Source organism: Carcharhinus amblyrhynchos, chromosome 8 (genome assembly GCF_965287045.1).
Source record: "Carcharhinus amblyrhynchos chromosome 8, sCarAmb.v2.hapA, whole genome shotgun sequence".
NCBI lineage: Eukaryota > Metazoa > Chordata > Chondrichthyes > Carcharhiniformes > Carcharhinidae > Carcharhinus > Carcharhinus amblyrhynchos.
Genome location: NC_137331.1, coordinates 77054950 through 77068250, shown reverse-complemented (window position 1 = coordinate 77068250; position 13301 = coordinate 77054950). Strand labels below are relative to the sequence as shown.

At 41.6% G+C, this 13301-nt stretch overlaps 1 protein-coding gene across 2 annotated transcripts in view; it reads left to right on the top strand.

Annotated features, from left to right (window-relative positions):
* colec12 (collectin sub-family member 12) overlaps positions 1 to 13301 on the top strand; it is a 159610-nt gene that overhangs the window by 135375 nt on the left and 10934 nt on the right. For both annotated transcript variants that reach the window (XM_080194301.1, XM_080194302.1), the window contains one exon: positions 5673 to 5809. In XM_080194301.1, coding sequence (XP_080050427.1) covers positions 5673 to 5809 — 137 coding nt within the window. The remainder of the gene's footprint in view (positions 1 to 5672; positions 5810 to 13301) is intronic.

Here is a 13301-nt window from a genome sequence, read left to right as displayed (position 1 = left end):
CACGATGGGCTGAAAAGCCTCCTTCTGCACTGTGGGGATTCCATTGGCCTAATACTCTCCATCCAGTTCTCCTTTAAGGTAGGATCATGCACCCTAATGTAACCCAATGTGGCTCAGTGCATATCAAATAAATTTTGCTTGATGTTTGAAATGAAGTACACTGGGACATTTTGTGACATGTTTTTATTTTACTTTTATTTATTTGTGTCACAAGTAGGCTTGCATTAGCACTGCAATGAAGTTACTGTGAAAATCCCCTAGTCGCCACACTCCAGCACCTGTTTGGGTACACTGGGCGAGAATTTAGCATGGTCAATGCATCTAACTAGCACACCTTTCGCACTGTAGAAGGAAACCGGAGCACCCGGAGGAAACACAGGTGGACACAGGAAAACGTGCAAACTCCACACAGACAGTGACCCAAGCCGGAAATTGACCTGGCACCCTGGCGCTGTGAGGCAGCAATGCTAACCACTGTGCAATGTACCATCCAAATCAAAGGCACGATATTAATTCAAGTTGTTGTTATTGGAACATAATACTAGACCATTCAACACTTCTGGCTTGGTGTAGCATTCTGCTGGATCACTTAGCACTTGGTTTTGTAAATCTTAATTTCCTTGCCTAACAACAAAATGAATGTGCCCCATTCTCTGCCAACTTGGTCTTATTACTGGTCAAGTGGGGGAGATGTAACTTTGGCTTCTTTTAATTTTGCTGTTGGTCTGTAAACAGAATTCAACACAGCATTAATAAATTACACCAGTGAACTCAGATTTAGTTTGGCAAAGATGCCAAAAACTCTGATTACTTTCCTATATTCAGGTATTTTGGGGTCAGCTGAGTTTTGACATATTTCAGAGGTCTCAAAGCAGACTTTTTAGGAATTTCCACAGGCAGACTTTTTTTCCCAATATCATACTGCATTTTTCATTGCCCCACTTGCGGGTGTGTAGGCGAGCTGGGTCATTAAATCCAGCAGACGGTCTACCTACTACCTATCTACCTGCCCCTGTTCTACCATAACTATACCAGTGACGGGGTGATATTGGGTGACCAGTGGTTCAACTTGGGTAATTAATTCCCATTCAAGGACTCATCCCTCTGCCTTCAGAATTTAACCAGAGGCAGCAGACGACCGCGCCATGCAGCAAGCCCTTGTCCATTCCATCGCAAGATGGGAATTTTAGGCCCCTGCGAGTTCCGTGGAATTGGGCTTATTTTGGTAGGCAATGTGGTTCACGGCACCTCAAAGAAGTCATGTGCCACTGGGAACCCTAGTCAGCAGTCATGAACATGTTTGACAGATTTGTTTAAAAGGTGTTGACAACTTCATATTTTGTTACGTCGTGGTGCAGAAGTTAAATGTGATTTTAATACAATTATAAATAACAGGCCTTTGTTTAAGAAAGGGAAGTGACCATTAAATTTATCAGCATCATGAAATTGTTCAGGTGCATTGTAGTTCAACAGTGTTGAGACTCAGATTTTAGCGTCAATTTTGCCTGTGATTTAATTTTTACTTTGACTGACATTCTAACCATCTTTTGAACTTCTTGAAATAGATGAACAGGTAGATGAATTATTTAATTGGCAACCCAGCCATCTGTTGAGCCTCTGAAGCAATGAAATAGATTGCTATCTGTTCTACTTTAAAGACTTTAATGTGTTCAGATCTGGAGACTTTGTTAAATAGTTACGTATTGTACTATCATTGAATGTTCCAGACCCCAGTAATGAATTCAGCTCATCACATGTTGTTGACACAGCTGTCAAGGGGACTGAAAGTTTATTTATCTTGGACGTTTTATGACAACTGGAAAAGATTACGTTTTTCTAAGTGGTTTTTGAATTACTTTGTTTATTTTGATAGTTTAATGACTTCCCAATATTATAATAAGGCTCACAATCAGTACATAATGGATCCTGGTGAATGGGCTTGGAGAGAAGAAGGGATAGGGGGTGACGTTGGTGGGTATGGAGTTGAAGGGATATTGGCACGAAGAAGGCATGGGGTTATCAAAGAGACGTGAAGGGGCTTGTGAGAATATGTAGGAAACGTGCTGCATTGGTCATAACTGTCGCTATTCTAATGATCCAGAGACCCAGAGTAATGGGTTGAATCTAGGTGGTGGAATTGTAATTCATTTAATAAAAGTCTATAATGAAAAGTCAAATTGTGACCATGAGACCATTGTGGATTATTGTAAAGACCCATCTGGTTCACTAATGCCCTTTAGGAAGGAAATCTGCCCTCTGAAATAGCCTAGCAAAACACTCAAAAGTGTCCAGATGATCCACATAGCATTGACATTGGCACTGGAAAAAAATAATGGCAAACTGAGCCTTGTTGACCCTGAAACGTTCATCTTACTCATATAGAGTCACAGAGGTTTATAGCATAGAAGCAGGCCCTTTGGCCCAACTTGTCCATGCCACCCTTTTTTTTAAACCTCAAAGCTAGTCCCAGTTGCCCACATTTGGCCCATATCCCTCAATACCCATATAACTGCCTGAATGCTTTTTAAAAGACAAAATTGTATCCACCTCTACTACTACCTCTGGCAGCTTGTTCCAAATGCTCACCACCCTATGTGTGAAAAAATTGCCTCTCTGCACACTTTTGTATCTCTCCCCTCTCACCTTAAACCCATGACCTCTAGTTTTAGACTCCCCTATCTTTGGGTTCATTAGCTGATCAATGCCCCTCATTATTTTATTGACCTCGAAAAGATCACCCCTCAGATTTCTACGCCCCAGAGAAAAAAGTCCCAGTCTACCCAGCCTCTCCTTATAACTCAAACCATCAAGTCCCAGTAGCATCCTAGTAAATCTTTTCTGCACATTTTCTAGTTTAATAATATCCTTTCTATATTAGGGTGACCAGAACTATACACAGTATTCCAAGTGTGGCCTTACCAATGTCTGGTACAACTTCAACAAGACATTCCAATTCCTGTATTCAGTGTTTTGACCAATGAAACCAAGCATGCTGAATGTCTTCTTCACCACTCTGTCCACCTGTGCCTCAACTTTCAAGGAACTATGACCTTGTAACCCTAGATTTCTTTCTTCTGTAACTCTCCCCAATGCCCTACCATTAACAGAATAAGTCCTACCTGGTTCAACATACCAAAATGCATTATCTCACATTTGTCTAAATAAACTCCATCTGCCATTTGTCAGCCCACTGGCCAATTGATCCTATTGCAATCCAGGGTAACTTTCTTCACTGTCCACTCTGCCATCAGTCTTGATGTCATCTGCAAACTTACCAAACATGCCTCCAGTATTCTTATCCATATCATTAATATAAGAGACAAATAACAGTGGACCCAGGACTGATCCCTGAGGCACACCACTGGTCACAGGCCTGCAGTTTGAAAAACAATCCTCTACAACCATCCTCTGGCTTCTGTCTTCAAGCCAATTTTGTATCCATTTAGCTAACTCACCCTGGATCCCGGGAGATTTAACCTTATGCAACAACCAATGTGGTCCCTTGTCAAAGGCCTTGCTAAAATCCACATAGACAATATCAATTGCACTGCCCTCATCTATCTTCTTGGTTACCCCTTTAAAAAACTCAATCAAATTTGTGAAACATGATTTTCCACTCACAAAGCCATGCTGACTGTCCCTAATCAGTCCTTGCATCTCTAAATGCTTGTAGATCCTGTCTCTCAAAATACCTTCCAACAATTTACCCACCACAGATGTGAGGCTCACCAGCCTGTAGTTCCCAGGGCTCTCCCTGCAGCCCTTTTTAAACAAAGGCACAACATTTACCACCCTCCAATCTTCAGGCACCTCACCTATGATTATTGATGATTCAGATATCTCTGCTAGGGGACCCACAATTTCCTCCCTCGCCTCCCACAATGTCCTGGGATACACTTCATCAGGTCCGGGGGATTTATGGACCTTGATGCGCTTTAAGACTTCCAGTACCACCTTCTCTGTAATATCTACACGCCTTAAGATATCACTATTTATTTCCCCAAATTCCTTAACATCCATGCTTTTCTCAACAGTAAATACTGATGAGAAATATTCATTTAGGATCTCACCCATCTCTTGTGGATCTGCACATAGATGACCTTGTTAATCCTTAAGAGATCCTACTTTCTCTTTGATTACTCTTTTGCCCTTTATGTATTTGCAGAAGCTCCATCAGAAGACTTGTGCCAAAATTTGGAAAGTTGTCTCACAAACCAGTCAAGCAACAGTCTGACATAGTCATATTCACAGAATAATATCTCACAGTATGTCCTGTCCTGCAGGTGGAATAGACCCAGCAGGAGTGGCAGCACAGTAGTATATAGTTGGGAGGAAGTGCCCTCGGAGTCCCAACATTGATTCAGGACCTCATGAGGTCTCATGGCATCAGGTCAAACAAGGGCAAAGAATCCTCCTGCAGAATAGCACCATGAACACTGCAGCCACCCACCCACAACCCAGCCCTTAGCTGATGAATCAGTACTCCTCCAAAGGGTGGCCAGGAAACAGAACAAACTCTGGTTTGGGGACCTCAATGTCTATCACCAAGGTAGAACCAGTAGACAACAGGTTGGTTATGCCCTAAAGAATATAGCTGCTGCACCAGGTCTGCACCAGGTGGTCAGAGAACAACAAGAGGGAAGACATACATAACATAATCGTCAACAACCTGCCTGCTGACGATGCATCTGTCCAAGACAGTATTGGTAGGAGTTGACAATATTATAATTGTGAGTCTCTTTAAAAGTAAACCTGGTCTTTCCTCAGAGAGAATTGGGATCAGGTGATGCTTATTGAATCTTGCACATCACAGTTGGGTTTTTCTCCAGTTCTGGGTTGGCTTCTGGATAGAGAAAGGATCCAGAAGAAAGAGTGGAAAATTAGTGTTTGTACTGAACTCTCGTTTCATATTAAAACAGCATAAGTAGCAAGTAATGTAGCGGAGCAAAAGAACAGCCAGGGGGTCAGATTCAAGCTCTGCAGTCCTGCCATATGCACTTGTGAATGTTGGTGGATAGTTAAACAACTCACTGAACCCTAGTGATTTTCAGCTGTGGTATTCCCATAGTGTGTGATTAGTTGGAGTAAAAGTTAAGTTTGGAAAAGTTGTTAAAATATGCGTGGCTAAGAAATAATGTTTAGTCAATGTTGCTTTTAGCTTGCTTGTTACAGTAAAAGTCTTGAAATGTGAAACCTTGTCGTGTCATCCTTTCATCTACCCACTGGAAGTTTACATTTCTTTTTCAAAGTTATCAGTCTCTACAAAGATGATAACATAGGGTGAACATCCCCTGAGTCAGTTCACCGTAAGGATCTGATGTGAAATAATTTTGGGTACTCTCTGATGTGGAAAATGGAACAAACGTTATACAAATGCAGTTGGGATACGCCTCTGTTTTTTCTTTGGCTTTTCTACCCATGAGCTTGGTGAACTGCTGGATGTAGCTACTTTTGGACAGCGTGGAAAGAGTTTTACTCTCCAGTTACCATGCAATGCCTAACGTTGGAAATTGGTGCTGGTACTGGGTACCTGAACTGGAATATTTCCCATTCTCCAAACTAAATCTTTTTTGCCTTGATGCGCATTGAATAAAAATCATATTAAAAATGTATTTATATTTTCCTGTACTACTTAAATATGTCTTCAGTAATTTCCTTATCTTTCTTTTAAGGTTGTCCACCTAACTGGAAGATTTTTAAGGATAAGTGTTACTATTTCTCTGTTGATCTTGTCGAATTTGAAGGAGGAAAAAATCTATGCAAAAACATGTCATCCAACATGATTATAATTAATAACCGAGAAGAACAGGTACTAAAAGAAATCCAAACTTAGAATATCTCAGTATTATTTTATTCCAATTTAGAAAACCTCTTGCTTCAGAAATATCAAAAGGAGGGGGTCTAGCGGTTAAGGCATATTTGGTTTGCAATCATTTTCTTCAACCTTTACAAATCAGGTTAAAATGGTGCCACATAGATCTGTTTTTTTTGAAAACTGTTCAATTTTATAATGTAGCATTAGAACTTAAGAAAACGTGGAATGAGAAAAAGCTATTCAACCATTAAGCCAATTCGTTTATAAGCCTCTCACATGGATTCTACCTCACACACTTAATCTTTGAGCAAGTGTTGTGCTATAAGGCTATTTTCCCCTTGGCTACCAAATGTTATTTGAGCAAACCTTCATAAGATCTCATTAATCTAGCATTGTAATTTATTTATTAATTTCCTGGTGACATTAACGAGGCTCAGCTGTTATGTTGCTTCAGTCTCCAGATCAAATTTCACATTCCTCAATCTCATTCCTAATCATGTCTTAATACACATGATCGGTATTTTAATTGAGCCTGAAACGGTGGAACGTAATCCTTGTGGTTAGAATGGCACTGTGCTTGCTATGGCCTTCCAGTATTTAGCTCACCAGAATTTGTAGGTCAGTGGTAGGGCACCTAATTTCAATGGGGCGGACATGTATACTGCAGCTGCTGCTTGCCTCATGCTGCGAAGAAATTCTTTACATTTATGTGTTGCTTTTCACAACTACACAACATATCAAATGGCTTTACAGCAGATGAAGTACATTTGAAGTGCAGTTGGTATTGTAATGTAGTAAATGAACAGGCTCCATTCCCTCTGATTCCAACCACATTAACTGCCTGTAGAAAGTACTGTTAAGGACAAAAGGGGGATTAGTTTAAACAGCCCTGAATTAGAATCATTGAATCCTTCCAGTACAGAAGGAGTCCATTTGGCCCATTGAGTCTGCACTGACCACAATCCCTATTTCCATAACCCCACATGTTTACACTGCTAAACCCCCGACACTAGGGTCAATTTAGCATGACTAATCAGCCTAAACTACACATCTTTGGACTGTGAGAGGAAACTGGAGCACCCAGAGGAAACCCAGGCAGACACTGGGAGAATGTGCAAACTCCACACAGACAGTGACCTGAGGCCAGAATTGAACCTGTGTCTCTGGCACTGTGAGGCAGCAGTGCTAACCACTGTGCCGCCCACTTCACATCTGTAGGTGTTTCTTTTTTTTAATTCCCATCTTTATAAGTAGTGCTGTATTTCTCCCCAACTTGTAGTTTGGAGTGATCTGATCCTCAATGAATAATCTCATTGCAAACTCAAGATAAGATAAATAATGTCTGCCCCCTTTCACATTCGTATAATCATAGTATTTTATAGTGTGGAAGGAGGCCATTCAGCCCATCAAGTCTGCACTGATTACAATCACATCCAGGCTCCATTCCCACAACCCCATGCTAGTCTCCCTGACACTAAGGGGCAATTTAGCATGGCCAATCCACCTAACCCACACATTGTTGAACTGTGGGAGGAAACAGGAGCACCCAGAGGAAACCCACACAGACATGGGGAGAATGTGCAAAATTCCACACAGTGTCCCAGACTAGGAATCAAACCCTGGTGTTATGAGGCAGCAGCGTTAACCACTGTGCCGCCGTGTCGCCCCATAATAAAAGAGAAATAAGGAAAAGTGGTAGAAAAACCAGACCACAATAAAACTAGGAGTTATGTCTTCATATGAGTCCAGAATCAAATGTCTAATGGCATATTTCTTCAGAGGGTAGCAGGCAGTTTGTTGCAGGATGATCCGTCTTTCCAGAGGTGAGGACTTCCCTGATGGGAGAAGGCACACAGAGATCAATTCATCTTGAAGGCAGAGTTACAGGATTTCAAGTGATCCAGTAATGTAGAGGAAGGCCAGCCAATTTACCTGGACAGAGTTCTTTCTGCTGCTGCTGCTTTCTCAATGGTAAAATGATAGTCTGCCTGGTTCAGTTCCACACAGCAATATTACAGGGTCTAGCAGCTTTCAGGATGTCATGTGACATACCTCTCACTTCTTCTCTTGGGTGCTGGATTTTCCCAGATCCAGAATCTTGAGCTTTAATAGAGGAGTCAGCATCCCTTTTGTCCTTTGCAGATTTACTGGGCAGAATTCTCCCAACCAGCTTGTGGCTGGTGGGTGAGAGCAGAGAATCTGGTGGGAGCCAAAAAACCTGCCGGAGTAAAATCATGTTATAATTCTCCCAATGGCAGGTTAATGTCAACTCCCACTGGTAGGTGGCACAGATTCCATTTGCATCTCATGAACACTCATTAAAACAGTCGCTTGCCGGCATTCTATCAGGCCTTTCAATCTTGTATCAAGCCGGGGGGAATCATGTCAGCATCAAACTCAATTGCTAATGAGTGCCATGCACAAGATGTTCCTAACTTCGTCAAAGACTTTGAGGTGAGTGCAACAACTTTCTGCAATAGCACTGCACTGCTCCTGATGCGCTGTTCACCACTCTGCCAGGGGGACTTGTTCCTGCCTTCATTTCCATGCTGAGCCAGTTTTCATGGATAGCACTGTGTTGTTGGAGCTGTGGATCCTCCTCTGTCACTGTGTTCAATCAGTACTGTGCCTGGGATTGGGAAGTACAGGGGTCTCCTTTCCTCCCTGGTGCCACACACACCAGCGACTATCTGGACAGAACAGTGCTGCAGCCACTGCAACAAAGTTCCAAAGTTCAACTGAGGCTAAGTTGGTAGATGATGAGGGGGTGGGCAGCAGGACAAGGGAGGTGGGCAAACTGGAAGGAAGGCTATGCAAGGATGCAGTGGGAGGGAAGGGCTCATAATTTCAGGCAGAGGGGCAAAGAGGTGGACAAGGATGGTGAACAATAGAAGGCAGAGGGAAGACCAAGGAGAGGGAAGCAGGACCCAACAAGGCTGCATGAAAAGATCACAAATGAGAGGGGCAAAAGGATACCACAATGTCTACAGGAGGATGCATGAAGGCTTCAGAGGTCCAAGTAGGCAGCACAGTAGCACAGTGGTTAGCACTGCTGCCTCACAGCTCCAGGGATCTGGGTTTGATTCCCGAGTTGAGTCAGCACTGACTGTGTGGCATTTGCACATTTTCCCTATGTCTGTGTGGGTTTCCTCCGGGTACTCCGGTTTTCTCCCACGGTCCGAAAGTTGTGCAGGTTAGGTGCACTGGCCTTACTAAATTGCCCCTTTTGTGTCCTGGGATGCATAGGTTAGAAGAAGTGGCAGGGTAATTGCATGGGGTGACGCGGATAGGGCCTGGGTGGGATTGCTGTTGGTGCAGACTCGTTGGACTGAATGGCCTCTTCTGCACGACAGGGTTTATATGATTCTATGACTGAGGTGGGGTATGGGTGCCTGGCACCCATGGGGAGATGATGGTTGAATCAAGGTGCAGACTTCTTCTTGAGGCTGCTAGCCTTTCCCTCTGGGCTGCTGACATCTTGCATGATCTGGTGAAGACAGGTGGGCTGATGAGAGTGAGATGAATGTGTTGGATTGATGTTTAAATAGGTGCTGGGATTTTCAAGTCCATCAGCTGACAGCGGGGTGGGCAAATCAGCTGTCAGCCACTAGGTCACTCAGAGGGGAACACGCTTGTGCATAATTAATGAAGTTCTAAGTGCTGAATCTGGTGCGGGAGAATTTCCTGCCTGTTTTTTGGACGTGCTTACCTGAACAAATCTTCAACACTGGGGGCAATACAGAGTGCCTTGGAGTGATTCACGCTGGAAAGTGGGGGGAGCCAGGCCTCATCCGAGAGGTCAGAATCAGCGTGCTGAGTGGGCCACTGCACATATGCTGATTTGTCAGTGCAGAGATCGGAGCATGCGCACTGGCCCCCCACATGTCCTCTCAATTGCTGGCCTTTCCCCTTCTGATTGCTGCCTACCAGACCCCACACCGGGCCAGCCCTGAGTCACCCCACTCCCTCCCCAGCCCTGATCTCCACCAATTTCTGACGTGGAGCTGATTTACGCCAGAAAAAAAGGCCAGGGAGACTCGTGATCAGCCAGAAAATCCCAGCCTTCATTTTTGGAATTGAAGTAGCAATCCTTTATCATTGTCTAGGCAAAACAATTATAGCACCTAACTCTAGGATTAATACAACATTAAAATGCAACTTGACAGCAATTATGATAAGGCTCCAGAATGCACTGGTCGAGTACATTTAGAACATGACAGTTTCAGTCATCACACCACAAAAATTATGATCTTGAAGGAGGCAATTAACTTAAAAAAATACAATTCTAGCTATTATCTGAAAGTAATCATGGCGCAAAATTTTGTTTTTAAGCAAAAATTTTTTACTGTACAAGAATTAAGCAAAGCAAGTACTAATTTAACATCATGTTTCATAAACCCATATTGATTAAAGCCAAAAATCTTAAAACATTACTTGCTATTCTGTTTTCAATTCCAAAAGCGTTCCTTTGTACTTCCCGGGATATTGAGTGTTCTGTCACTTTTCCTGGGAGCAAACCAAAGTATGCCTCCACTCTTAGGCATTCACTTTGACTGTCTGCAACTTTCTCTGAGATATGAAAGTTTTTGGAATCCTACTTTGAGCATTCAACCAATCTAACTCTCTTGAAGCATTTTACAGTTGTGGACAGCCCAGGTCAAATATGTGTTTTACTATCCTTTTGCAGCTCCTGGCTGGTTTTTCTTTCTCTGCATATCTTGAAGCTACTTCCAGTCTGCATCTGCTTTTTTTTCATGAGAGGACCCACAGATAAACCCAAGACACAAAATAGTAACTCACTGTATCTCTCTCTATAGTAGCATGTTGTCTTTTCCCTTCAAAATAACCCTTTGATTCTGGGACCCACATGAATGATATATATACACCTCTAATGGAGATAACAGCCCTTTCACTGGATTTGCTAGTTTCATCAAGAAATGCAATGTCTGCAAGTTGCTTTTAGTTTCTTAGATCTACATGAATAACAGACTTCTCAGTTTACTCTCCAGCTTCAAAGCTTTTTTTCTGGGAAGTCTCAAGACAAACTGCCTCCTCCAGGAATATCCAAAATAGTCATTGTAATCCTCAGTGTAACTTTTGCTCCATTTCAGCAACACAATAAAACTCAGTTGAGCCATAGTTACCCCTGTTTTGTGGGAATTAATTACTTACAAGTTGTTTGCCAGTTCCGCAATAAAATTTTTTTATTTATCTACATTTAAAATCCAGTTATACTTCTTAAACGTATGAATAATGAAATTAAACACTTTCACGAAAATGTACTTGTATCAGAAAGATGAAGACAAGCAGCGAAACTGAACCTTATGACTAATGTGAAGAACCAAACAGCTTAATCATTGTGGTTTATGATAAAGTGGTGAAAGGAACTTCATATACAAGTACTTATATGTGAAGCACAGATGAAGTAAACCCAAATTATTAAGTCAAAACGTGCCAGGTAGATAGAATCAAAGAAAATGAAGAGTGAGTTTAAAATGTTATGGATGTCATCATTGAAAATGCTAAACATTTGCAATGATCTACCATGAAGGAAACTAGAGAAAATCATGTAGGTTATGCAAGAAACAAAAATTGTTATTAGGAATTAGGTTCTGAAGATCTGAATCACATTTTATCATCCCAAACTTGTCCTTTATTTTCTTCTCTAATTATGTAGTCAGAATCCAAATTAACTAATTATCTTATTACATTATCCATCATCTAAGAGTTTTGTAAAAAAGCTTGGATCTCTCCAATTGGAGCTCTGAATCTTTCATTATAACAAGGGCTTTAAATCCTACAAGTATTGTTGTGCTTTTCTCTGAATCCTCTCCAATTTTACGATATCTCTTTGCTAACAGAAGATTAGAGTTCCCTTTTCTTTATCACCACTACAGTAATAAGGGTCAGGACACGTCCCTGAATCATGCAATAATTCATCACATCACAAAAGACCCCTGCAGATTTTGCCGTGCATTGTATTGCCATGAGAAAGAAAGATAGCCGCAGAGTGTCCATGAAAATATAGTCAGTTATATTCGTATTAAATGCAGTATTTTAAATACAATGTATTTTCCATCACGTGGCAAATTAATAATGTTGAATGTGAAGAAGCATTCTACTCAAGAGGCACTGAGGTGTAACAGCCTCAGAAGGTTAAAATGTAAGGCAGGATGACTGATGGATTGCAGCTAGAATCATAGAATCCCAACAGTGCAGAAGGAGATCATTTGGCCCATCATGTCTGCACTGACCACAATCCTACCCAGGTCCTTTCCCCATAAACTCATGCATTTACACTAGCTAGTCCCCCTGACACCAAGGACAATTTAACATGGCCAATCAACCTAACCCACACATCTTTGGACATTTATAAAGTTGAATAACAAACTTATATTGGTATGCGCAGTGTAACAGAATTTCTTTTTACAGGACTGTCCAACTTTTTAAGGTGCTGAAGGATTGAGGCATTTGTGTTGCCAAGATCTTTCAATCTTTCTTCCACCAATTGTAAATTCTCAACCAGTCACCCAAAGATATTTAAGTGTGGTGATCAAGCGTACTTCCAGTGGCAATTGGTCAGTGAAATCTACTCAACATAATACACTCAGTCTTAGCTCAGGAGAATCTGTGCTAGGATGTTAATAACCATTCACAAAAGAGTGATCAGAAAATTAGCAGTCCTGCAAAGTAAGCATGTTCATTTCCGCTTTAGATGTTCCAGTCCTTCTTAACTGAAATATTCTGCAAAGTGAGACAAGTTCTCACAAAACTGATCCAAAAGGAATAACATCAAGCTCATTGCCATCTCATAATCATGAGGTAAACTCTTAAAAAACAAAGAATTTAGTATGAAAATCATGAATGGCAACTTTTCTCAAACATAAATCAATTTGGATTGACAGCCGGCTTAGACTCCTCCTTAGTGACTTATTTAAACTCTAACAGATTCTTTATAAATGTTATATTACTGCATCTGAAAATGCTTTACAGAAACAATTACTCAGCCCCACACACAGTGAAAGCAAGAGGTTTCCAGGCTCCATTCTGACTCAACATCCACAAACCGCCAGCGTCTGTGAAAATCCTGTTAGTGAATGAGAATAGAAAACATGGTGATTTTTAATTTCCCAAACTGATTTGCTTTGTAGGCAGTGTAGCATAGCTTCACTAGATTGTTCTCTGGGATGAGAAGGTTGTCCTGTGATGAGAGACTGAGTAACCTGGGGTTATATTCTCTGGAGTTTAGAAGAATGAGATGTGATCTAATTGGAACATACATATCCTGAAGGGGCTTCATGAGGAATACACTGAGAGGTTGTTTCCCCTAGCTGGGGAATCTAGAACACAGGGGCATAGTCTTGGGTTACGGACAGAGGTGAGGAGAAATGCATTCAATCAAAGGCTGTGAATCTTTAGGATTCTTCAACCCAAAGGGTTTTGGATGTTGCATCACTGAATATATTTAAGCTGAGATAAACAGATA